This window comes from Pseudoliparis swirei, chromosome 23 (assembly GCF_029220125.1).
Source record: "Pseudoliparis swirei isolate HS2019 ecotype Mariana Trench chromosome 23, NWPU_hadal_v1, whole genome shotgun sequence".
Classification (NCBI taxonomy): Eukaryota; Metazoa; Chordata; class Actinopteri; order Perciformes; family Liparidae; genus Pseudoliparis; species Pseudoliparis swirei.
This window is the reverse complement of record NC_079410.1, coordinates 19,007,042-19,032,625: the sequence shown is the minus strand read 5'-3', so window position 1 is coordinate 19,032,625 and position 25,584 is coordinate 19,007,042. Positions and strand designations below refer to the sequence as shown.

The window sequence follows — 25,584 nt, the reverse complement described above, 5'->3', positions numbered from 1 at the left end:
TGTGACGTATGGTCCACTTTGTATCCCCTGTGCTCACCTGTGGGTGGAGTAGTGTGTAGTGTGTGTAGTGTGTGTAGTGTGTACTCCCGTGATGCTGTGTTGTATTTGCGCTAAGCTGTCCGGTTAACGACGCGCGTCATTGCGCGAGCTTGAGCCGCAGCTCCTGCAGCTCTATTAGGGGCTTTGTGCGCTCATCGGTCAGTCTGCACATCCAGGACCTCTTCGTGTTGTGATGCTCCTCTGTTGTTGTTTTTAAAAGTTTCTGTCTTGTTACATTATCGTAAATTCAATAATAATAATACAAAAGTTTTTTTATACAGATGTTCTCACGATGAAACCTTTATGTTTCGATAAGTCTTGCACGCGCACTGATGGAGAAGTTTATCAAATCAGACAGTTGCATAACCGCATTAACTGATACTGGGTGTAGAGGTCAGCCAGAGGTCAGCCAGTGGGGAGCCGTGTATGTTGTGGAGTGGAGCTTTAATCCTCGACGGTCACCGTCTAATCCCCTAACTGTCACACCGTGGTGAAGCTTGTCTTGTCTTTTTTTTTCTTCTAACTAACTCCTGTTTTTATTTTGAGCTAACTCTCCTCTCGTTTCAGGTCCTTGCCCTTCCTCATGTGTCACCGGTCTGATTGTCTCCCTGATCCTGATCCTGATTGTTTCCACCTGTTCCCCATTACCCTCATGTGCTTATAGTCTCGTCTTCCCTCTGTCCTGTGCCAAAGTGTTTCATCTCATTTCACCAAGCCAACACATTCATATACCACAACCCTTTTGGAAAGTTATTACCCACCTCTTAGGAGAGTTTTGTTGTGATTAGTAAACTGCTCACTGACGCCTCAGCATTTGAGTCCTGATCGGAATCTCGGCCTGACAGTACACTTTGGCCAGTATGGACTCAGCAGAGGCTGGCCAGTGGGGGGCCATCACACGCTCAGAGCCCCGCGTCTCCGTCAGGAGGAGTTTCAGGCGGATGCGGCTCAGCTGGGTCAGCTCGTGTCCCAGGTGAGGAACCAGGACAATGCAGGGCTTTTCTTGTTGACTGCTCGATACATTTTGAACAGCTGCCGAGGCCTTCACCACAGATAGGTCGAAAATAGCCTTCATGATTTCCCACCTGGCAGGAGAGCCAGAGCTTGGGCCACCGCTGAGTGGGCGCGTGGTTCTCCGCTTTGCTTTTCTTTCATAGACTTTAGAACTGCCCTCATGCGGATTTTTGACCCAGTGTCTTCAGACAGGAAAAGGCCAGGAGCTAAGCAGGCTGACACAGGGCAGGACGGTGTGGCGTACGCCATCCGCGCTTCGCACCCTGGCGGTGGAGAGTGGGTGGGACAACACAGCCCTGTACGACATATTCCTGAAGGCTGCGATCGCATCCAGGAGCTGCTGCTGCCAGTGGATCTGCCTGCAGACCTGGATTCTATCTCGCTTGCCATCCGGACAGACAACCGTAAAGGGGCCGCGCCCGGAGGAGAGACGACCCGCCTCCTGCACTGCCGGCCAGAGAGTGTGGCTCTCAGCCAAGAACCTCTCCCTCAAAGGCCTCTCGAAGAGAAACGGGCCTGCCCTGGGGCCATTCCCCATCACCAAGATTATCGGGCCTGCAGTCGTTCGCCTGCTGCCCCGGGCTCTCCGGGTCCACCCGACATTCCATGTCAGTCAGGTCAAGCCAGTCAGGGAGAGCTCCATGGTCCCGCCCCCTCCTCCTCCTGAAGTAATAGACGGGGGTCCTGTCTACAAGGTCAAGAAGTTATTAGCTGTGCGCAAGCAGTACCTGGTGGACTGGCAGGGTATGGGCCGAGGAGCGCAAATGGTCCCCATCCGGTTTATACTGGATCGGTCCCTCATCAAGACTTTTGAAGGACCATCCTGAACTGCCTGGGCGTCAGAGAGTCGGCCCTTAGGGGGTACTGTCACACGTGGTGAAGCTTGGCGCTTGTCTTGGGGTTTTGTCTCGTAACTTCCTGTTTTATTTTGAAGGCTAACTCTCCTCTCGTTTCAGGTCACTTGCCCTTCCTCATGTGTCACCGGTCTGATTGTCTCCCTGATCCCTGATTGTTTCCACCTGTTCCCCATTACCCTCATGTGCTTATAGTCTTCCCTCTGTCCTGTGCCAAAGTGTTTCGTCTCATGGTCGTTCACCCAGGCCACATTCATAGCCACCGAACCTTTTTGGAAAGTTATTACCCACCTCTTAGGAGAGTTTTTGTTGTGATTAGTAAACTGCTCACTGACGCCTCAGCATTTGAGTCCTGATCGGAATCTCGGCCTGACACTAACGAGCAGCTCCTCTGAAGGATTTAGTGGTCACCTGGAAATATGACCCAGAACTTCAGTACCGGCACACAGAGTGAGCCAATACCGCTCATGGTACCAGCTGATGACGTATGGGGCCCAGCACACGACTTACAAATACAAAGGAAACAATTTTACTTCAAAAGTCAAGTTGAAAATGACTAATTAACTAAGTAATAGGCTTAAGAATTTTTTTGGGTTGATTTTTTTAATATATTGATTTTCATGAAGCTGAAGTGAGGGACAAACTGACGTTGACGTTTAGATATAATCGGAGCGGATCAATACCCATCCCCCACCTTCCACATTGTCCACGCTGATGTCCTGCAGCATCGTGACGTCAGCGCGCCTCTGCGTTAGTCATAAAAAGCACAAACTCAGCGACGTCTTCTCTCGGGAATCGAAACTCTCTCAGGTTGAGACTAGTTTTGAATGTATGGAGACGTATAGATTCAGTTATAGTCCAACACGTGCAGCATGAAGATGGCCTGCAGCGTGGTTGGGTTCAAGCTGATGCTGCCAGCTGGCACCTCTGCTCCGGGACGTCTGAGCTTCAGGAGTTCATTTCCTCTGGCTGACGTATTCAACCAATGAGGAGCGAGACACTTTTAATTAATGCAGTTTAGTGTGTGATTGCCAGATTGATGCCTCTGACTCATAGTTTCTGTTCTCACACTGATGTGCTTATATGTATGTATTGATGTTCACTTTTAACAAAGCACTTCCCTGACTCAAGATTTTTTTTTTTTTCCCCATTCCTGAATATTGTCACCCTCGAGTGCTTTAAATACGAATTGATTTGGCGTGGCATGATTGCAGGGCGGGCGTGTACGCTGTCGTCATTCATAGACGGAGTGAAAAAGAGGCACGTGCGAATGCTGATGGTCAGGGCGTGAACCCATCAGCACTGCAGCCGCGTATTACGACAACAATGATCCAGGGAAAGAAGAAGCTGCCAATTACCATCACTCACTCACTCGGCATCGGTCCATTGAAATGTGCCCTTTGGGTTTCCACATGTGACGCCGTGGCACTCTGGGGCACAGTGGGGCCACTTCAGCCTCCAGACCGGCTCATGGGCAGTAATCCCACAAAGTCCTTTCCAGTCAGCGGGTAATCTGGCAGGCGGGCGTCCCGTCAGACAGGCTTCAAACGTTTCCTCACATCAACGCTGCTTACTGTGAATTCCACCGTGGGGTCACATGGGGTCCGACCCCTTGCCAGGAAAAGGATTTTTAGACCTTTGTCTACCTTCTTTTTTTTTTTAGACCACGATGGAAAAATAAATCCTCTGCAGGTCATTTATGCCGTCTGAGAAGGAAATGGACTCTGTGGGTCCGTGTCCTAACAATATAGGTTTCATTTTTATAAGTATACATGCGTTTTGTTCATGGAAACATGAGTTTGATCATTTTTACCTGAACACACTACATGCTCAAGTCATATTTAATCTTTATCCTTAATCCATAATTTCCGAGCACACGACCCGCTGTAGGGGTTACGAGTATTGTACATGAGGTAAATCTAAAGTTTTAGTTACAGTAGAGGATTTGGGAAGAAGTGTCATACATTCTCTAAACCCCTTATTATTAATAACTAGATTAAAAGTCTAAAGGGTCAGAATGAAGACCAACATTATTGTGTCGTGAAAAAAAAAACGGATTAGACATGTTTTTGACCAATCGACTGTTGATATTTCAAAAAACCAGACAATGTGAGGCTTATGGCGTTTAATAAGCACCAACAAAGGATTTAGCTTGAGAGCTGAAAAACAATTTGAGATATAAAACATTACCCTCATTTTTACAGCAGACCCCAAAATAGCCCTTTAAAAAAAAACATTCTGATCCACGTGTATAGCTTTTTGTACGTCTGTGAATCACTTACAAACACTTGCAAACACCCTGCAGCACCGGTAGCTGCATCAAATAAAACATCTTAAAGTTGACATCTAGTATTTATTGTAGGAATTGAAACGATAGTTTGAGTACGACGGGGAGTTCAGGCCATCGGTCGAGGCTGCGGGGAGCAGCAGGAGGCCCGTGCTTTTGTCTTTCTGACACCTATCCATCGCCTGCTTGTACGATATCTTCTCTTTAGAAATGGGGTCTACCAGCTCCTTTTTGTGGGACGCTTCATCCTGCAGCTCCTCCGCCATCGCGCTGTCGATAATATCACCGGCGAGAGCTTCTTTGACCGTTAGGCGGCCAGCTTTAGCCGGATTCACAAGCCCACCGGTCAGGTACTGCGCCTCGATGTACCTCTTGGCATTCTCTAGGGGGATGTACCCTTTCTTGGCAGCCTGTCCCACCGCGAGACGGTCTTTGGTCATGGGATCCTCAACTCCAGTGAAGGCCTTCTGGGCGTTCAGAAGCTTGTACATGTCAGCCGAGTCGATGAGACCGCGTTCGGCTGCCTTGTGGACGGACAGTTTGTCCTTCATGGAGAGATCGACGATTCCCCCGGAGGCCGCTTGAGCCTCGAGCAGCTTCAGCGCCGTGTCGGGGTCGATGAGTTTGCGGGTCAGGGCACTTCGGACGGACATGCGGCTTTCGGTGGTGGTGTCGAAAACACCAGAGATGGGGAAATACTCGTCACCTGCTGACGATTGGACACTGAGGTTGCTAAGACTGCCACTGAGGTTGCTAAGACTGCCACTGAGGTTGTTCTGACTGCCACTGTATTGAGTGTGGAGGTTGGTGTAGGAGGACCTCAGGGAGGGTGGCATGGAGCTCATGGGACTGCTCGGGGTGGCTCTGGTGGGTGATCTTGGGATTGGGATTGGTATCGGAGGAACGATGGGCCTCCTGGTATCGCCGACAACAAGAAGGGCAAACTCGGCAATGGAGATTTTTCCATCCTTGTAGCGCGACACGTCATACTGGGTCAAGCGGCCGCTCCTCAGAGCGTCCTTGATGGAGGACTGTTTCCCACTTTTACGATCCTGAAGAATTGTTATATCCCCGTCTGGCCCAGTTGAGGTGATTTCCTCCCAGTCGCACTCCAACTCCGCCAGGTGAATGTAGTTCTTGCGATCGATTAGCCCCTGCATGTAGGCGTCATAGGGAGACATGTCTCTCCCCGTCTCTGGATCCAGGATGGTGATCTTCGTGGATAGATTTGTCTCCCTGGTGTGAGTTTCCGAGTGGTCGTCCTTCTGGATGTTGCTCCTCAGCTCCATGATGAGCGTGTCTCTCTGGTGCAATTTGTCTTTCTCCTTGAGGATGTCCTTCTCCAGCCTCTGCACCTCCGTGGAGGTTTTGAGACTCCTTTGCCGTACGTTCTGGTTTCTCTCACTCAGCAACTTTGACTGCTGCTGAAACGTCATGCTGATGGTATGCCTTTGAGACTCGAGCGTTTTGAGCTGCCTGAGCGTATCCTCCTTCTCTTTCTGCAGGGCGTCTTTGTTGGCGAGGAGAATGGCCTCCTCCTGAGTCGTTACAGACTGCGACGACTGCAGGTGAGCGAGTCGGATGAGGATGCTCTGAGTGCTCTCCTCCACGTCGCGCCTGAGATTCCTCTGCTGCGTCACAATCTCTCTAAGGTGTTCCCTTTCAGCCTCCACCGCCGGATCGGGCTCCACGCGAACGACCTCTCGGTAAACAACCTTCTCGATGGACTTCTCTTTTTGTAGAATCTCCAGCTGGATCCTCAGGTTGCGGGTTTCTCTCTCCAGACGAATGATATTATTGCTCTCCTTCTCCAGGTCGAGGCGTAGACCATCTGTAAGTTTCTCCAGCTGAGGGTCCCTCTCCACTTTCAGGATCTCCTCGATGACAATATATTCATCAACGGGCGACGGAGAGTTTTCCAGATCAAGAATGCGAGACTTGATCTGCCTCAGCTCGGTCTCCACTTGAATCTTCTTCTGCCGGTCGTCCATCTGAGCCAGGGTCGTCTCTTTGTCTTGAAGCAGGGCTCTGAGGTGTCTGACCTCCAATTCAAACTTTCTGCGACTCTTCATTTCGTCGTCCAGGTTCTTGTTCAACTTTTCATGCTCCAGTACCTGCTTGGGGTCCTTCTGGAGACGCACCATTTCCTGCATGACAATCTTTTCCTCGGGCTTCTGCCTTTCAAGGACAATGAACTGGTTCTGGAGGTCGAACAGCAACTCCTCCACATTGCGACGTTGTTGAATCTCTTCTCGGACATTCTTCCGAACTCTGTCGGCCTCTTTCTCAAGAAGAGGGTCGTTTTCATATCTGATGAGCTCTTTAGTGACCAGCTTTGTCTCCACCTTGGATTTTTCGACCTTCAGCTCGTCCCTTTCTTTACGGAGGCGATACAGCAGCTCCAGGGTGGTTTCGTGGTTGACTAGCAGACGGGAGGCTTGGTTGCTTAGCCTTTGCAATTCCCTGGCGACCTCCGGGCTCTTCTCTTCTTTGATCACCTCCTGGGTCACCTCTTTGTACTCTATTTTGGGTTTCTGAGCACGCAGGGTAGTCAGCGTCATTATCAGTGTCTTGATGTCGAGTTCCAGGTCTACGCAGTTGCGGCTGGAATCTTGCAGCACTTTCTTCAGGCGCACCAGCTCGACTTCTGTGCCAGGATCGACTCTGTAGATCTCATTGAGGATCTCCTTGACCTCAACTTTCGGCCTGAGCTTATCCACCTCACTGTAGTGTAGATGCAAGTTGGTCAGGTCTTGCATCAAGATTGCGTTCTCATCCTTCTCCTCCTCCAAGGCCACTCGTAGTTTCTTCGACTCTTCCACCATTTCTTTATCTTGCTGCACTTGCTTCACCACCTTGGTGACGATCTTGGGTTGGATGGTGGGAATGATCCTCTCGAGTGTGTTTATCTGACTCCTTGTGCTAAAGACGCTATCGTTTAGCGCCTTGGACCGGAGCTCCTCCTCCGAGATATGCCCTTGGAAAGTGAGAACAGCTTTCAGCATCTCCGGATCCTTTTCAAGCCTCACCACTTCCTTCTTAACGATCGTCTCCCTGATCTTTGGTTTCTGCCGAGACAGAACCGTGAGCTCAGTTTTCACGTGAATTGCCTCAGTATCTTTCGTTTGGAGATCCAGTTGTATCTGGCGCATCTCTTCCCTCATTTTGACGGCGTCTTTGTCAAGCTGTGGGTCTCTCTCGTATTCAAACGTTAACTTGGTCACCAGTTTCGGTTCGGTTTTTATCAGCTGAGATTTTACCTTGATAATCCTATCATGTATAACTTCTATCTCTGAATTGGTACTTGACCTTTTCGATGTTTCATCCTGGATCCGATCTTTATAGGACTTGATTTCCCCCTCCAGTTTGGGGTCACGGTAGTATTGCACCACCTCCTTCTCCTCCAACCTCTCCACCCCTCTCCGGTTCTTCAGAGACACAAACCTCTTACGGTAAGTTTCCAGCTCTCTTTCAGCGTGTGAGTGCCTTTCAATCTCATCATTTAATTCCCTTTTCAGAATATCACTCTTCTCCAAGTCCTTCTTCTGGCTCTGTATCTGCAGCTGCTGATGGACCACCACCTGACTGACTTTATCTTCATTCTGCACATGAATAAAACAAAAGGAGAGGATTGTTATGGGCACTAAACATTAGGAATCATTCTTCTATTCCTTGAGTTGTTATTCCGATTGTATAATATCCTACCATGGCTTTGATGTTCTTCACCGTCTCCAACTGGTTGAGAAGTTGGTTGTTTTCTGCAGACACCTCAGAGAAAAGGTTCAGCAGATCTTGCTCCTGTAATAGAAGAAGGCAAAATCAGTTTAGAAATTGAAGACGACAGAGTGAACATTTCAGAGAGATTTGTCTTGAGTACTTAGTTTACTGATATAGTTTCTCTATACGTGTACCTTTCTCTGTACAGCCTGAGTCATAGTTGAAGTCTGACGTTTCTTCAGAACAGGCTCATCAGTGTCATCATCATCATCGTCGTCATCGTCACCATCCTTCAGAGTGCTCTTGTAAGTGTTCGACTTCACGCCGTACTCCTGGAAGACAATCAAAGATTGAAGGGTGAAGTACTTTGAAGAGATTACCTAGTCAACTGTATATGAGATTAATCATATTCTCTGAACTCACATTCAAAGCGCCCTGCAGATCGCGGGAGAGATGCTGAACTTGGTCCAAATCGCCAGATTTCTTCTTGATGTCTTCGACGATTTTCTAAAGAAGACGGGTAACCCACACGGGCGTGAGCTAGTTGGCATGAACAGTTGGAGAACGTCTAATGCGCGTTAATAAATACTTCTACCGACCTTCTGAGTGTTCTGCTTGGCTGTGATCTGAGCTACGTCGTCTGTAGGTTTGACCGAATTATTGGGCAAATTTACCAGGAAGAAATCCAGTGACTGAGCAGCAGTCTGGAAATCTTGGTTCTTATTGGTCGCTTCCTTTACGAGAGCAGACCTTTGGTAAAAAATATTTAAAACAACCATTTTAAATAAAAGTTCACATTAAAAACAACACCAACACAGCTACAACGACCTGAACCGCTTCACTCGCCTGTCCTGGAGCTGATTGTTGACGTTTGCGTAACGGCTCCTCAGACGTTTCACCTCGCTCTCCTGGCGGCGGATGTCCGGACAGTATTCGTTGAAGCTCTGCTGTAAGGTCCTGCACGCTTGCTCCGTCTGGTCAAAGTCGCTGCCCAAATTATTCAAATCGCCCTTTTTTGCGGCGGCGTCTTTACGCGTAAGCTGTTGGGCATGAAGAGGAGGAAGTGAGATGAAGAAAACTACAGGGTTGGTTCTGTTTTTTGGAATCAATGGATCATAAAATTCATGGATAATATCAGCACCATTTTTATTTAGCAAATATAACTTTTAGAGATCGCTGATAATTAAAAAATAATGTTGCCGCTGATAATTGATCATCCATATTTACGATTATTAGAGATCTCTTTTTGCCATTTGGTTCTCCAGCTGGTCGACACGGCTACAGACTATTTTTGTTATTTGCCAGAGTAAAAAAGATATTTCAAGAATAAACCATCAAGGATTCAAAATGTCATCCTTTTACTTTTTTTTGTCATCGTGTTTTTTCTCTTCATAAAAACAGTTAAAATTATCAGGAAATACAATATTGTATTTTTATGGATTAAAACAAATCTTCATTCTTCATTAGTAGATTTAATGATGTTTTATAAGCCGTCCATCCTGGAGAGGGATCCTCCTCTCTCTCCTGAAGGTTTCTTCCCCTTTTTCCCTGTTAAAGATTTTTTTCTATCTTTTGGGAGTTTCTCCTGATCCGATCCGATGTGAGGTCAAAGGTCAGGGATGTCGTACGTGTTCAGGTTGTAAATTCCTCGGAGGCTAATTTGTCATTTGTGATCTCTAAAATAAACTGAATTGAATATAATCCTATTGTAAAATTGTTAAATATCTGACTTTATAATGCAACCAAGAACTGTCAAACACCTGCAGCGCCTGGTGGCGGTCCGGGAGGGCGTTCGGTTCGTCGAGAATGGCGCCATCTTTAGCGAGCTTGTCCTCCAACCCGGAGACGATGCCTTCCACATTGTGCTTCTGCTTCTCCAGGAACATAGAGGCCGTCGCTCTGGTTCACAGGAAAGAAACAAGGTAGTTAGGAAAGATAATATAACAACAACAAAATACACAAATGCGTTTCTTGCCTTAAATCCAAATATTAGACGAAAGGGAAACTTTTCTGACTTTTTTTGGTAAAGATCAACGAGGGTGTTGATGTTGTCAATCTTGTTGCTGGCAGTGCTGAGTTTGAGCGGCAGCGTGCAGGCGATGGGTCCCGGGGTCTTCGCGGCCAGAAGAGGATCCATCTCCCTCTGGATCGCAAACTTCTCAGCCTCCAGCTTCCTCACAGTCAACGCAGTTTTCTGGAGGACAAAGTCACGACGAGACGGACGCGTTTAGTTTTAGTTCCTGACATACCAAATCACGTTGATCTCAAAAAAGAGAAAATATGCGTTGTATCAGATATTGTAAATATATTGTAACCTTGCTTGCTGCTGCTACAAACACATGTCCCCCTGTGGATGAATAAAGTAAGTATCTATCTATCTATCTCTCCATCTATCTACCAACTCATTTCCATCTGCAGCCCTTTGACAGGTACAAAAACAATACAAGAAAAAGCCTCATTTATGAACATTAAAATCTCCCCTCGAGGACTCTTGTGTTTAAAGTCAAACTGAACCGGGCTCAACCGAGGAGGAGGAGCATTGATGAAGAGGATGAAACTGTAACCATCACAGGAGAGGTCTCACCTCATGCTCCTGCAGTCTCTTGGCCAGGTCCTGTGTGGGGTTGCGGTTGTCCAGCGGCGCTCTGAGCCGACTCAGGACTTCCCTCTCGCTCCGGTCCAGGGCCGCGTTGAGCTCGTCCAGTCCCCCGGCGAGCTTGGCGGCTCTGGGATCGTCCGGAGCACTTTGGACGACGGCTGAGGAGCAAAAAATAAAGAAACAACTCGACAACGGAATCTTAAACGAGCCCAAATCAAAAGGTTCTGCCGTGGTCTCCCAGCCGGAGGGGGGGGGGGGGGGGGCTGGGTGGTGCTGGTCCTGTCCAGATGTCTTTGTTCTCACCTGCCTTCTGGGGGCGCACCACCTCCACAGCGGGGCTCTTCAAGGAGGCCATTAGTGCAGCTCTACGGCTCTTTAGGTCCGTCAGCGCTCTGTCCAGACTGAACACACACACACACACACATCCCATGGGTTCACTCAAATCCATCACAGGCCGTCGTCTCTGTTGTCATCATGTGACAAAAACAACGTACAGTGGAGGCAGCGTCGGAAATACACCAGGGCAAAGGGCAAAACTGCCCCTAAGGAATATATATAATGTTGCCCCTGATATCACTGAGAGGGCAAAAGATGCCCCCAGAATTTCGATAATTTAATAGCATTTTATTTGTTTGTGTGTCCTGTGTGTGTTGCCTGTACTAAGTAGATACACACACACACAAAAATCAATAAATAGAATTTTTAATTATAAAAAGATAAAACAATGAGTTATAAATGTTTAAAACATTTAATAACAATAAATAACCACCAAAAATTGAATATGATTTATCTTTTCTGTTTGTTTTTTGTCCAAAAAAATCTAAGAAAACACTTTGAGTCTGTAGACTACTGCCTAAAAGTCTTATTATTGCTATTTTCATGACAATTGTTCATATACTGTGAGCCTAAATAAGTTTATTTATTATTATTAACAAAGGTTAAATGTTATTTCACAAGTTTCAAAAAGTGCCCCCAATTTCTTTTTAAATGCTCCTGGACTTCAGTCAGTGGGGAAAAAACTGACCTCTAAAAAAGATGTAAATGTCCTTCCCTGAGTAGAGGTGTGTGTATATATATTTATATATATGCACATATATCTCTGTACACTCAAAAAAGTGGGACTGAGCTCAATTAATATTTACTCAATAAATACTAGTAACCTTTACATAAAAAATATGTGTTTGTGGAGTTTGGCATATTATTATGTTGATTTAATACAATTTGAATTATTTATCAATTGCATTTTACTCATTTTTGTTTGAATAATATCAGCTCAAAATCATTGAGTAGAATTTAATCATATTTTATGAGTAAAGTCAACAATGTCGAAAAATTAATAAATTCTACTCAATGGAAACTCTTCAGTTTTAAACGCCGTACACTTCCGCCCAAGGAATTTGCGCCACACCTTACTTTCCGGTACATAAAGCTGGATTTATTCTTAGCAAACTAGGTTACCGGTAACTTACTCTGAACGGCAAACCTGCTCCGGTTCAGGGTAGCTTTCAGGATTGATTAAATAAAATTATATTCAAAACTCGGTGAAATTACAGACATTATCTGTAAATTAACAACCCAACTGTTAATTTAAGTATTATGCTAATAATACAAAATAAAAAATGTTGCCCATTTTGTAAAGAAAATGACTATTATTAATAGTCATTTTACAGTTTTCTTAAATGACATACAAATTCACTTTTTCATTACAATAAACATATTGCAGTTTTTAAGAGTACAAAGTAGAAGAAATAATGATAAGTTTTGATACTTGTTCTTTAGAGGAGCATTATAGGGCGACCGTGAGTATTTGCTGTTGTGTCCAGTGTCCAATATTTGTAATCAGAACTGATAATGAATGAATTAAAATAAATTCTGAAACACTAACATCTTTTTAAACACACACATGCATACACACATACACACACACACAAACACACTACTCTGCCAACTGACCCTTAACCTCCTATTTGTCTTACATATTATATTTACCTAAATATAATACATTGAGGTCATGGGGTGAAATCGCCTCCAAAACCTTGATGAGGAAAATCCTTAAAACCAGTCTTTTAGTTAATTTTTCCACCAACTCAGATATGTGGATCATCTTCAGATTTAAAGAGGGACATCTGAATATGAATACCCTAAAGTTTGGGACTGATAGCTGCAAGTTAAGGGCCGCCAAAAAGGTCCAAAGGGTCAAATTGGGCCTTATTCTCTTATAATCGCATATCTTTTGACAAGTGCAAAAATTGTCATAATCTCCTTAATATTAGTCCTGGATATCCAAGATTGAACACAAACACTCAAGACAGGGCCTACAATGAGGTGATGGGGTGAAATTTCCCCCAAAACACCCACAATAGTTAATTGGCTGTCTGAAATCCAGGACTTGAAGAGGGTGTGTGGCTTTGTAAATCTGAGACCCTGTTAAGAGTTTGGGCTGATTTTAGCTTCTTTTTTTCTCAACATGTCAGAGCTTAGCTTTCTTTTCCAGGTTGTAACTACTCCCAAATGGGGCCCAACCGGCTGGCAATATCTAGCACTTAGTATCCCTGCTTGGTAGTGGTTTAAAAACCGAGAAGACAAAAAATGCACTCCTTTGAAGGTTCACAAGTCCTCAAATGTTTGTAATATATGATAAATCTCAGTTATGATGTTCTACCAGTCTGTTGGACCAGTGCTCTGGACTTCTCCGTACTCTGCTGGGGGAGCAGCATTGTAACTGGAGAAAACCAACCGACTCACTAAACTGGTGTGGAAGGCCGGCTCCATCATTGGCAAAGAGGACTATCCGGAACAGGTGGAGAGGAGGACATGAAGAAATGTTTGTCCATATTGGAGAACCGGACCACCCTCTCCACCACCTACTGCAGGGACAGCGGAGCACGTTCTCCAACAGACTGCTTTAGCTCTGCTTCACAAGGACAAACAGGAGAACATTCCTGATACAGGAGAACATTCTTGATAGAGGAGAAACTTCCAGATACAGGAGAACCTTCCTGGCAACTATTAGACTTTACAATAAATCACCTCTGGCCAGATCCTCCTCAAATTGAACAACATCAATGAACATTGCACCACTTTCACTTTATATACACTTAGATACACTGTATTTACTTTCATTTTTAAATTATTTTTTATTTCCTTTATTATTTAACTTCTTAAATGTAATATATCCTGTCCTACTATTTTATTGTATTATTCTAAGAATCTAGTTACCAGAGAAGAAAACAGCACAGACAGAGACAGACAGACAGCCCGTCCAACAGAGAGAGAGAGAGAGAGAGAGGCCAGGTGTCAGTGATCAGTCTGATCACAGCAATCAACACAAAAAGCAGATTGAACTGTTGAACCCGGTTTCGCGCCACTTCTCCGCAGTTTGAGCGGCGCTGCTCTCCGGCTTCAGTGACTCAGGAAACACCACAGAGGGAACGACAGCCTCCTGACATGACAGCTCTTCTTGAGGTAAGAATGCCAACTTAATTTAATTTCAGAGAGTAACGTTGTATTGAACGGGCAACGTTAGTGACACTGAGGTTTCTACTCGGCTCTCTGGTGAGGAGTTGAGCTAGTCTCGTGTGAGCTAGCGGGTAGCTACTTTTGAATTCGAGGCATGGTGTTCTGCAGTTCTGTGTCGCCTTGGGCGTCAAGAGTAAGTTAACTTAGCTGTCTGATGGTTAAGTGTCTTCACGTTTCTTTAACATCGTCGATGTAACGTAGGTTGTCGGTTTCTGTGTTGAACGAGCTAACATTAGCTTACTTTACATATGTTAGCTGAGGTAATGTTTAGCTAACGCTCGTGTTATAGGTTCATTAGTGGCAGGTGGGTTAAGACACCTGAGGGGTCACGTGCTACACACTTCATCTAATAACCACGATTTTATTGAAGTGCTTTGAAACTGGTTCCACGCAGACATGTGTAGACAAGCTCACATATACCGGAGCGGTCAGTCCGGACAGTCACGTGACCAGACTAGTGGCGTCCCTAGGCTAAAAAACCCGGGGCTAAAGCCCCGAATGTTTTTTCATTAGCCCCGAATGTTTTCAACCAACAACAAAAAAAGATTTGGCACACAAGTGGTTAACACCTCCAGGTCGCACGTGACGTCATTCACCCAAAACAGCGGAGTCAGACTGGCAGCAGGCGCACGTAACAGCAGCTGCTGTCTGAGAGTGTTTCTATGTCTACACATTTCGCTGCTTCACTCTTCTGGGCTAAGCCCAGCGCCGCCGCTCCCATAACGCGCATCGCTCTGCCGTGATACGCGCCGACACTACCGCACACACAGGTGAGCACACGCTCACTCTCACTCTCCCCCCCCAACGCTCGCACTGGCTAAGCCCCGGATATATCCAAATCCTAGAGACGCGCCTGGACCAGACACGTTATTGTACAGGTCTGTTCACGTGACGTCGGGACTCTGTACACGTGACGCTCTTAACGTGATGCTGTTGACGTGGTCGGGACTCTGTTCACGTGACTGTTGTTGACATGACGCGTATAACTGCGCTGTGGCGGACATGACGGCTCACAGCTCCTCAGAAGCTCCGTGCACCGTGAGCTGTCCAGTGAGGGGATGGTTTCATGATCAAATCTTCATTTACTGTCCACATTATCAGATGAGGACGTCACCAGAGTGTCATTTGAGTCAATGTTTACATTTATGTACAGATAATTAAGAACAATTAGTTAATTGTAAAATGCTAATTATTTTCTCCTGCCACCTTTCAGACATTATAATCCAACTTGGATGGAAAAACTTCGTGACCTTAATGACACCCAGCAACACGGTGAGATTATAATCCATTTAAATGCCAGAAGCAAGCAATTATTTGTTTTTAAGATGTTTTTTTCTTTATTTGTGTTAGAGCTAGAGACACACAAGCACCACAGGGGAGGATCTGCAGCAAAGGGCCCACCGGAAATCAAACCTTGGCCGCCATGATGACGACATGTGGCACTTGAGTGTGAATCTAGCCTTTTCATTTTGATTTACAACATTAGCATTGAAAAGAGCAAAAGTTGATGCTTGAGATGATTTTGTTTTTACTGAAGAGGATGTACGTCTTCCCTTTGTCCTTTATCCCCTTACTCTTTCTTTTTAGGTGTGATTACGACTACCAGCATGAACCTCAACACCTTCTTTGCTGTTCCACTAGTGTGACCCATGATTGTACAAGTTGTCAAGGATAAACGGGAGTAAGTTGTTTTAAGTTCAGTGTCTTAATTTAACAACAGAATACATTTTTATTGTTCGAACCACCTAGTCATGTTGTAAATGCTATTTAAAGTTATATTATTGTTAATCTTTTCTGTTTTGTCTTTTTTCTGGCTGTAGAGAGAATCATGTCAGCCCACAGACAACCGGTTGACCTGTTAGTCTTCAAGCAGTAATGATGACTACTCCTGCCTTAAGTTCCAGTTTCCTGAACATCATGTCGGCATGAGATTCTGTCCCCACCTGTCTTCAGTCTGGACCCATGAGGTTTTTTTTTTAACAGTGCGTTTACAGTCACATGGTTTTTTTCGAGGCTTTGTCTGAGTTTCAGTGCTGCAGTTATTTACCATTCAGGGTTGTTCAGAAACATCCAATTTGTCATTCTCATTTGAAGGGCTTGCTGCTGTGATTCTTTTGTGTACACCAGGATTTCTTTGTATTTTGGCATTTTACACAAATGTTTTTGAAAGATGGTCAACAAAGTTGCACAAATAAATGTTTAACTGCTGTTGTCCTAAATGTGGTAATTTGTTAACTGTTCCTCAATACATTCTTGCAAAAAAGAAGGCATGATATTAAGTAGATTCTACATTTAAAAAAAATATGTGAACAAAGTGACAATCAATAACATTACATAGATTTTAAGTCATGTGGTACCAATTATAAGTTGATTTGCAAAATGTATTTATGTAAAGATAAATAACAATTTCAGTTTAAATGTGTTGAATTAAGTAACATTCTTCCAAGTTGAGTTGTTGTAACTTATTTTATTTATTGAATCCAAATCAGTATTATCCAGATATTTAGTAAATGGAAATCAATTTCATCCACATAATTAGTAAATCTAAATTACTTTTTCACAGCTATTTGGTATATCTAAATTACTTTCTTTTGAATACCTAGTAAATATTAATCATTTCCCCTGTATAATTGATTTGGATTTACTCAACATTTGCCATATTATTAGTAAATCCAACATATTTGTATTTAATATTTTGTTTAAATTTGCTTAATTAAATCAATAGTTTTTAATCAAAGATAAAGTATTAAATTCTATTCAATTATATTAATTGTCACTTTGTTGCCTTAATTTTATTGAGTAGACAATGGTCAAACTTTTCTGAGTGTACCTGTCCACTTCCTCCAGTGCCTCAGCGTCGGGCGGCGGGACCATGAAGCACGCCCCGGGGAGGGTCCGGGTCTTCCCGTTGCTGCTCTGAAGCTCCCAGTTCTTACTGTCGGAGTTTGACCTCAGGCTCAGCACCTCGCCGCGCCTCACCGTGTCCTGGAGAGAAGACGATGAAAGACAGACTCCGACGAGAGAAGGACACCCCTCTTCATCGGGGTCGTGCATCAGAAGCATACCTTGGCCACCGTGTCGGCCCAGTCGCACAGCGACACCGCGGCGGTGCCCGAGGCGGGCTTCAGCCGGCGGAGCTTCAGAGGCACGATGATGCTGCTGAGCTCCCGGAGGGACGCCAGGCGCTGGTCGTTCCTCTTGACCGCAGGAGCGTCTCCCTGAGGGCGCCATCGAGTTAGAGGCGACGCAAACAAAGACGTATACAAACATGCATCCCCAACGCGAGGGAGAACTGGTTACTGCCGAGCAGGTTCTATAGGTTCTATAGATACTGAGTGAACCTGCTTCTGGGATCAGAACCCACAACCTTCAGTCTGAACACGAGTCGACACCGGAGGAACCCACTCACACACCGACATGTTTATCAGACTTATTACAATTAAATATAAAAGTATAGATCCTTCCCGTCTCCTCCTCCTCCTCGATTCATTGGTCTTGTTGATGAACCGTTTCACTCTGTGCATCATTCAATGTCAAATGCAATATTTATAATGCAAACTTCGGAAGTTTTATCTCTATTTGCATTTAATTTGATGTCATTCTTCTTTTTTTCATGTGTGTTTTTATCTGTTTGTCAGGACAACATAAATAAAGCTGCCATTGCTTTTGTTTGCGCTTAATTATCTTATTATTCTCTCAATATGTTGCTCTTTTTATGAGAATAAACAGCTAAATATTATCTCTGCACGTTAATTCGCACGCGAGAATACATTTAAAAAAAATGCAGAACAACATATCGCTGAGTAAATATGAGCGATTGGGTTTCTTCCTTCCCCCCCGGCGCCCCGTCATCCAGCTCGGCCCGTACCTCCAGCGCCAGCAGCACCTGCGTGTTGCTCTTCTCGGCCAGAGCCTTGGGGTGCATGCAGGAGTTCAGCCGCTCCAGGGACTCGGACAGCATCTCCGCGTCCAGCTGGAACTGCATCGGACAAAAAGGACGCGTCAGTGGGAGACATACTGTGTGTGTGTGTGTGTGGGGTGTGTGTGTGGGGGGGGGGGGGGGGGTGGTCTGAGAGGCTCGCTACCTTCTTGTAGTCTTCAATGTTGTCCAGGTGCGTTTCCTGAGCCAGACACAAGTTGAGGAACGACTGCCACTCGCTCTGCACGCCGTCTTTGTGCGCCTGACGACAAGCACACCGCCTCCATTAGACTCGCTCACTTCCACATCCGCCCGAGTCGTCACACAGGCGTCAGCTGACCTTTACGGTGGCGCTGCCGGGGTGTTTGGCCTCCAACAGACGATCTCCGACCTCCTGCAGCTTGTTGATCTCACTCTCGTGGGCGAGCAGGCCGCTGTTTTTGAATTTCTGTCGGAGGAAACAACACGACCGTTGTTCCAAGTATTCAAATCCTGATCAGCAGCCACACACACACACACACACACACACACACACACACACACACACACACACACACACACACACACACACACACACACACACACACACACACACACACACACACACACACACACACACACACACACACACACACACACACACACACACACACACACACGGTTCTCCAAAGCTCTCGTGACCCCTCACCTCGTACTCCATGCGGACGCCCGGGGGGTCGGCCATGCGGTCGCTCCAGTCCCTCTGGAGGATCCTCTCCTGCTGGCCCGACAGGTAGACCAGCTCCTTGCTGCAGCTCTGCACGTACTCGTACAGCGAGGCCAGCTTGTTGCGCCTCTGCTGGGAGCTCTCCTGAGGGACGCACGGCGGGCACACACACATTCACACACGCACATGCATTTAAAAAGTGACTTCAAGAACACACACACCGGAGAAAGAAGAAAACACTCACATGAAGCTCCGTGTACTTGTCTTTGAGGGCGCCGTACTGCTCCTGTCAATCGGATACGGAGGAAAGGAAAACGGGGTGAGAACGACTCATCGCGTGTGTGACTCAGAGTGTGTGTGTGTGTATGTGTGTGTGTCGCGTTGGTGCCGCTACCTTGGAGGCCGTGGTGCCGGGCTTCAGCTGGGCGCTGTAGGCCTCGATCTCCTGGTGCAGGATGTTGTGCACCGCCGTCTGCTTCTCCACGTCCGCCAGGTTGGGCCCGTAGCCGCCCGCCTTCACCTGGCTCTGTGGAACGGATCGCCAAGGTCAACCACGTGGGTGAAGGTCAGCGGGGAAACTGAAACAACACATTGGACCGAGCGTCAACCCACCAGCTTCTCCTCCAGCAGAGGAGCCCAGCCGATCTTTGGAATCAGGTCCAACACGAGCGCCTTGGTGTACAGCTCCCGGTAGGTGGTGCAGTCCTTCACCCAACGGTCGTGGAGGTTCTTCACGCTGAGGAGGAGAACACAATCGAGTCAGTGGCGGGGGAGGAGGACGGGCGGAGAGCACTGGAGGGGAATGCGGAAATGATTGGCAGGACGATCTGGAAGGTATGCGACACAGCGAGTTTTGAGGCGTGAACTGTTGGCATTTCTGTGTGTGTGTGTGTGTGTGTTCACCACACCAGAACAAACTCACTCTCTCTCTATCTCGAAGGCCTGCGGGTGATGCAACTTGTTGGCCTTGTCGGCGTCCATGAAGAGGTCCTTCAGCAGCCCCTCGGCCTGCGCCAGGTTCTCGGCGTTCTCCTTCTGGTGCGTCAGCGGCTGCTTCTTGGCGTCGCGCTCCGCGTCCTAAAGGAGGGGAACAAACACCCGCTCCTGATTGTCTCGAAGCTTTTGTTCTGTTGAATCATGTCCGATGGAAGTTGGTCATGTCACATCATCACGTTGCAGGTCTCTAAGTGCTGCGTGACGTCGGTACTGAGGGTCGTCCTTCCAGAAGCCTGTTTTTTAAGTTCAATGAATGATCCAGAAAATCCAAATGCTGCTCCAAAATAAAAGAAGAAGTAGTGCTATCGATTTTAATGGCGCAAAACTGATCTAGTGACGACTTTGAGGGTTTCAAGATAACAAGCCAGTGTCAATGTACTCAAGTCCAACATGGAGTTCTTACCACAATCAGCAGCCCCTCCACCTTCAGGATGTTCTTCTCCACCTGGTCGGCATTTTTCTGCATGCGAGAAACCACCACGGCCAGGTCATTGGCCTGGACCCTGGAGCACAGAGGTGACGGTCAAAAGGGAATTTTTATATTCTTGTTACGGGTATTAAATATCTACATCAGCTGATCTACTTCCATGCCAATTCGTAGTTTATATATAGTTCATATTGTAGAAGGTAATCAGCTGTTTTGTGTGTATAATTGTGATGTTCAATTACACACTGCTGTGAAAAAAGTGTGATGCAGTAGAATAAAACCCCACTGGGTTTACTTGAAGCCTTCACCTAAATAATGTTATATAAATATAGATATATATATACACACACACACATATATATGTGTATATATATATACACACACACATATATACATATATATATATGTATATATATATATATATATATATATATATACACACAGTCTGTATATATACAGTTAGTTATGGGGGGTTGAAATGTATTAAAACATCTTTTAAAGCTGCGTTTGCACTTCAACGTGGTCGTGCTGCGTTCAAGGAACACTTCCTGTCCGCGACACCAACAAAGAAGATTCCTCCACCTGCTCGACATAATTCCTTAGCGACATGTCACCCGGACCTGTTTGTGCTCTTTGGATTGTTTGCTCTGTCATTCCTGCTCGGTTGTGATATGAAAGACAACTATGTGGTGAGACACGCCCGGTTAGAGGGCCGGTGTAGGGGGGGGGGGGGGGTCTACAATTACCAGTCAGGAATGCTGTTTGCGTGTGGCAGACACATGGAGCTCTTATCAGTGCCATTCACATCCAGCGTGGAGCTTTACGGTTGTACTCAGACATCTTGGCATCACTTCCTCCTCCATTATTTCCGATGATGGAATGTGACTGCTCTAGAGTACTATCATCTGATGTCACTTCACACTCACAATACTTACAGACTATTGGATGCAAATCACATAGATTACTATTGTGATAAACTACCCGATGGTATCTTGGACTAGAGCGGAAATGAGAAGAAAATTAAGAGAATTTATTTGTTGTTGTTTATCTGCATTTTCATGCTTTCAATGAATGAATCCGATCAGGATCTGAGTCCATAATGGAGGTCTGAGAGTCTCCTGAATGAGGATACTCACTGTCATCACTCTGTGCACCCTTTGAGGCACATTTGTAATTTGTGATATTTGGCTTTACAAAATAAACTGAAAAGTGTAAATATTGTATAAACATCGTATATGTAATCTTATGTTTTTAGGTTTGTTTTGTGACATCTGCCTCTCGGGACGACAGATGAAAAATAGCCTCTAATTCTAACCGATTGTCCTTCATCAAATAAACCAAAGTAAACATCAACAGTCAGTAACACTGGTGATGCACTTAGTCAATACTTTAAGTACATTTTGGCCATACTTTTACTTTAAGAACATGTTCAACGCAGGACTTGTGGGATGAGTGGTACTTTTACTATTGGTACTTTTACTTGTGGTACGAGTGGTACTTTTGGTACAGTAGTGCGAGTGGTACTTTTACTCGTGGTACGAGTAGTAGGCCTACTTTTAATCGTGGTACTTTTATTTGTGGTACGAGTAGTACACTCAAAAAAACGATTCAAGCCCTTCTTAGAGGTGACACATTTAAATATTGTTTGATACATTTAAATAAATCAATTACAAAACGAAGATATTTATTTTGAATGGGTGTAACACAAAATGTATGAATACTTTCATTTATTAGATTTATTTAGGTTACACTCACAAAAACGATTCAAGCCCTTCTTCGAGGGGACACATTTAAATATTGTTTGATACATTTAAATAAATCAATTACAAAAATAGATATTTATATTTAATGGGTGGAACACAAAATTTATGAATTCTTTCATTTATTAGATTTATTTAGGTTAGATGGTGTGCATATCAACTCAAAATAAATGTGTTTCGTTGAGGACTACCCTTTGCGCATGCGCCAGCTGAAAATCAGTTGTTTACAAGGTGAAGACACTTTCAGGGCTGTACGGTGGTGTAGTGGCTAGCACCGTCGCCTCAAAGCCAAAGGTCTGTGGGTTCAATTCCCAGTCGGGGCATTCCTTCTGTGTGGAGTTTGCATATTTTCTTAGTTAGTTAGTTTATATTTTGAGTTGGACAAACACAAATTAATTTAATTTAATGAATATCGTTATTTTATTTTAGATGTATTTGATACAAATGAGTTGGACTAACTTAATTACATTGTATTGCACTGATGTGCTAAATTTGAGTTGGAGTTGCATATAATTATTGGATGGAAAACCTGCCAACAATTTAATTGAGTTCATCCAATGAGTCATTTCTTTGAGTGTACTTTAGCATAGGATCTGAATACTTCCTCCCTCACTCCAACAGACTCTTATCTTAGCAGCAAAGGTCCAACATGTGTGGGAGTTCATTCATTGCCGAGAGCCACGCACACACACACACACACATACACGCACACACACACACGCAAACACGTACGCAAACACGCACACACACGCTGAGAGGCCAGTATCACTGTTCAGCCCAATCAGCCCGTCAGAGGTGACGCCGCTCCTTCAGCTCGACCCGGTTTCGAACCCGCAGCACGCCCAGTGGCGTCCCTAGGCTAAAGCCCCGGATGTTTTTTAATTAGCCCCGAATGTTAATTTAAAAAATAAAATTAAAAAATAGATTTGGCACACAAGTGGTTAACACCTCCAGGTCGCACGCGACGTCATTCACCCAAAACAGCGGAGTCAGGCTGGCAGCAGGCGCACGTAACAGCAAGCTGCTGTCTGAGAGTGTTTCTATGTCTAAACATTTCGCTGCTTCACTCTTCTGGGCTAAGCCCAGCGCCGCCGCTCCCATAACGCGCACTACGCGCTGCGCGTAGGGCACCAAGTCCTGAGGGGGCTCCACAAAATAGAACAAGAGATATATTTAATCGCTCAGCACCCCCGTTAACACTTCTCGGGTCGCATCGCTCTGCCGTGATGCGCGCCGACACATCCGCGCACAGATGAGCACACTCACACTACCACCCCCCCCCCACCCCCCCGGTCGACAACGCTCGCCGTGGGTCACCTTCCTATCTCAGGGGGGCATCATGAAGGAGTTATGCTTAGGGCACCAACATGGCGAGCAGCTGCACTGGCTAAGCCCCAGATGTATCAAAATCCTAGAGACGCCATGGGCACGCCCCGCTTGACACGTCGCGCGCAGGGGAGATAAACACCCGATTAGTCACTTTGAGAGGTGCCGGGTGAAGGTCGGTAGTCCCGTTTACTGCCATGCGTAACAGCGTCATAAAGCGGGAGAGTCCACGCCCTCCCCGCAACCCACGGAGCGCAATGACAACACGGCGCGGGCACGGTGTTGGGCACGGGAAGCGAACCCCCGTGCAAACGCACACGCACGCACGCACACATATATAGGACCTATATATATTCTGATTATTATGTGATCAAGGTATAACACAGACCAGCCTGCTCTGCAGCATGAGGCAGATTGTATGTTAGTCCCTTTATAAAATAACACAGCGAAAGAGAGGGGACAGTATTATGAAACTAGGAAACACACGCACACACAAACATAAAGAGAGAGAGAGAGAGAGCACTCACTTGCTGAGCTTGACAGAACTGTATTCCTTATTGTTCGACATCTCGGGAGCTGCTACGGATCAATTTGTTGTAATCGGAGTCCGAGTGTTGCTTCTTCCAACCTCACTCACTCACTCACTCTCTCACTCCTCTCTTCTCCTCTTTCCTCTCACGCCTTCTGGTCTTTGGCCTCCCTCCCCGTTAAGGAGCGTCCACACCTGTCTCAGCTCCACCCCGCAGCAGCAGGTGTGTCGGTCCGGAGAGCGCAGACCGGGCGGACCTGTTCCGCCTCTGCTGCTCCTGACGCTCTTCCTTGTGGCTGTTTGTAGTTTCTCTCTCGTGAGTCTGTCTGCTCACAAATTGTTTAAAAAAAGAAAAAAGTATTTAATGTATGATCAGATATACCGCCTTGACGCTCCCTGATCTGTGAGGAGTTCATCTGCATTAATCTGCACACTTGTTGTGTGTGTGTGTGTGTGTTTGGGTTTTCTTGCAGACATGTTCTCCAACAGCTGACGCGGCGGGATATCACGGGGCACTCACGGTTTCGACACGCGGAGGAATGCGGCGGAACTCGTTCCCTCGATGGACGCATAGCAGCATCATTAGCGCGCTCTCATTGTTCACGGAGACGCGCACAGCCTCCGTGCGCGTCTCCGTGACAAGAGCACATGCAGGGAAATAAAGGTTGAACTGGTTTACTCCAACACCGGAGAGCCACGGACTGGGCTAATATAACTAATCAATTAACCAATTAATCAATTAGGGGACTCGTCATAATTATCCTGCAACCTTGAGGATCAGTTGTTATCTCTCTCACACACACGCACACACACACACACGCGCGCGCACACACACGCACACACACACCCTGTGAAAAGTCAAGGTCTATAGAACAGACTTCACCTGCAGCCAAAACAAAAAACAAAAACAAATGCCTGATAGGAAAGATAGTATCAACCCTCGAGAGCATGCATAGCATTTTATGCGAGGGTGTGTGCGTGTGTGTGTTATTGTAGGCACACAACACACACACACACACACACGGTATACTGTGGGTGGGTGGGAGTTGGAGGCTCTGATGCTGGTGTACGGAGAACAATGTGACTTCCAGAGGCCTCCGTCTCATGCTTGCAGTGGGTGCGACCGACGCACACCCAGAGCAGTTACTACATACACACACACACACACACACACATACCTGCAGGGGAGCGGGAAGCATTGAGGGGGAGGGAACAGAAAGATAGAAGATAACGCAGAGGCAAGAGAGAGGTGAGGGTCGAGGAGGCAACAGAAGAGGCCGGGTACGCTCTCCCTTGACCTTTGACCCTCGGCCCCCATATGACAACGTACATGTGGAGTGATGATGATGATGATGATGATGATGATGATGATGATGATGATGATGACAACGTACATGTGGAGTGATACGGAGCATTATTACATGAACCTGCAAGGGGGGGGGGGCATCACCTCCAAAATGTCCGTCAGAGACACCTATAGCCCACAAAGACATGTGATAACTGCAAATAGTCGTAAAATAACTGTGAAGGGGCAGAAAGACGTAACGACACACAGATGAACCTCATGGTTGTTGTAATCCCTCTGCACACGACGCGTCAACCGGATCTACAGTTCACTACAGCCTGCTGCAGCAATGAGGGCTCCAGTCCACATGAGGACTGTTCTTAATCCAGGTTCACAGGCCGGGCCTCGTCTACGGAGGGGTTGGACACAATAACACGAACACCCGTGCCATGTACTGAAAAACGGGAAAAAAACGACTGTAGCAAGGGTTCAAGTCATCGATGTGGGATTAATTGAACGGGTTTCATCCTCCGGTACAGGTGTTCACGTTATTGTGTACACCCCTGCACAACCCACCGGTTTAAATTCCACATTGTGCAATCCGTCC

General features: G+C 46.0%; 1 protein-coding gene and 1 long non-coding RNA gene across 4 annotated transcripts; one reads left to right on the top strand and one right to left on the bottom strand.

Annotated features, from left to right (window-relative positions):
- Positions 1–4,017: 4,017 nt before the first annotated feature.
- On the bottom strand, positions 4,018–23,780 carry LOC130188893 (envoplakin-like). Its single transcript, XM_056407444.1, has 22 exons — positions 23,691–23,780; positions 20,054–20,153; positions 19,577–19,731; positions 19,267–19,390; positions 19,049–19,180; positions 18,899–18,940; positions 18,637–18,798; positions 18,289–18,396; positions 18,115–18,210; positions 17,898–18,008; positions 17,095–17,247; positions 16,860–17,014; positions 10,814–10,911; positions 10,496–10,668; positions 9,927–10,105; positions 9,672–9,810; positions 8,758–8,951; positions 8,511–8,661; positions 8,335–8,418; positions 8,106–8,243; positions 7,900–7,992; positions 4,018–7,796 (listed from the first exon to the last, which is right to left on the bottom strand). Exons 1-22 carry the CDS (start codon positions 23,729–23,731, stop codon positions 4,254–4,256), a joined length of 6,171 nt encoding a protein of 2,056 aa, XP_056263419.1. The 5' UTR covers positions 23,732–23,780; the 3' UTR covers positions 4,018–4,253.
- On the top strand, positions 15,390–16,965 carry LOC130188901 (uncharacterized). 3 transcript variants are annotated; one of them, XR_008830676.1, is made up of 3 exons: positions 15,390–15,710; positions 15,850–16,011; positions 16,877–16,965. It is a non-coding gene; the product is annotated as an uncharacterized LOC130188901 (long non-coding RNA). The 3 variants fall into 3 exon arrangements; XR_008830675.1 differs by lacking the exon at positions 16,877–16,965 and having other exon boundaries at positions 15,390–15,478; positions 15,617–15,710; positions 15,850–16,237; XR_008830674.1 differs by lacking the exon at positions 16,877–16,965 and having other exon boundaries at positions 15,850–16,237.
- Positions 23,781–25,584: the final 1,804 nt, after the last annotated feature.

Bases quoted from the DNA above. Each gene is read 5' to 3' on its own strand.
- LOC130188893 (XM_056407444.1), bottom strand. From the start codon at position 23,731: ATGTCGAACAATAAGGAATACAGTTCTGTCAAGCTCAGCAA. The intron at 18,211-18,288 runs GTCAGCTGACGC...GCTTGTCGTCAG, and splicing joins CCGGCAGCGCCACCGTAAAG to GCGCACAAAGACGGCGTGCA. The intron at 9,811-9,926 runs GTCAGAAAAGTT...CCTGTGAACCAG, and splicing joins GTTGATCTTTACCAAAAAAA to AGCGACGGCCTCTATGTTCC.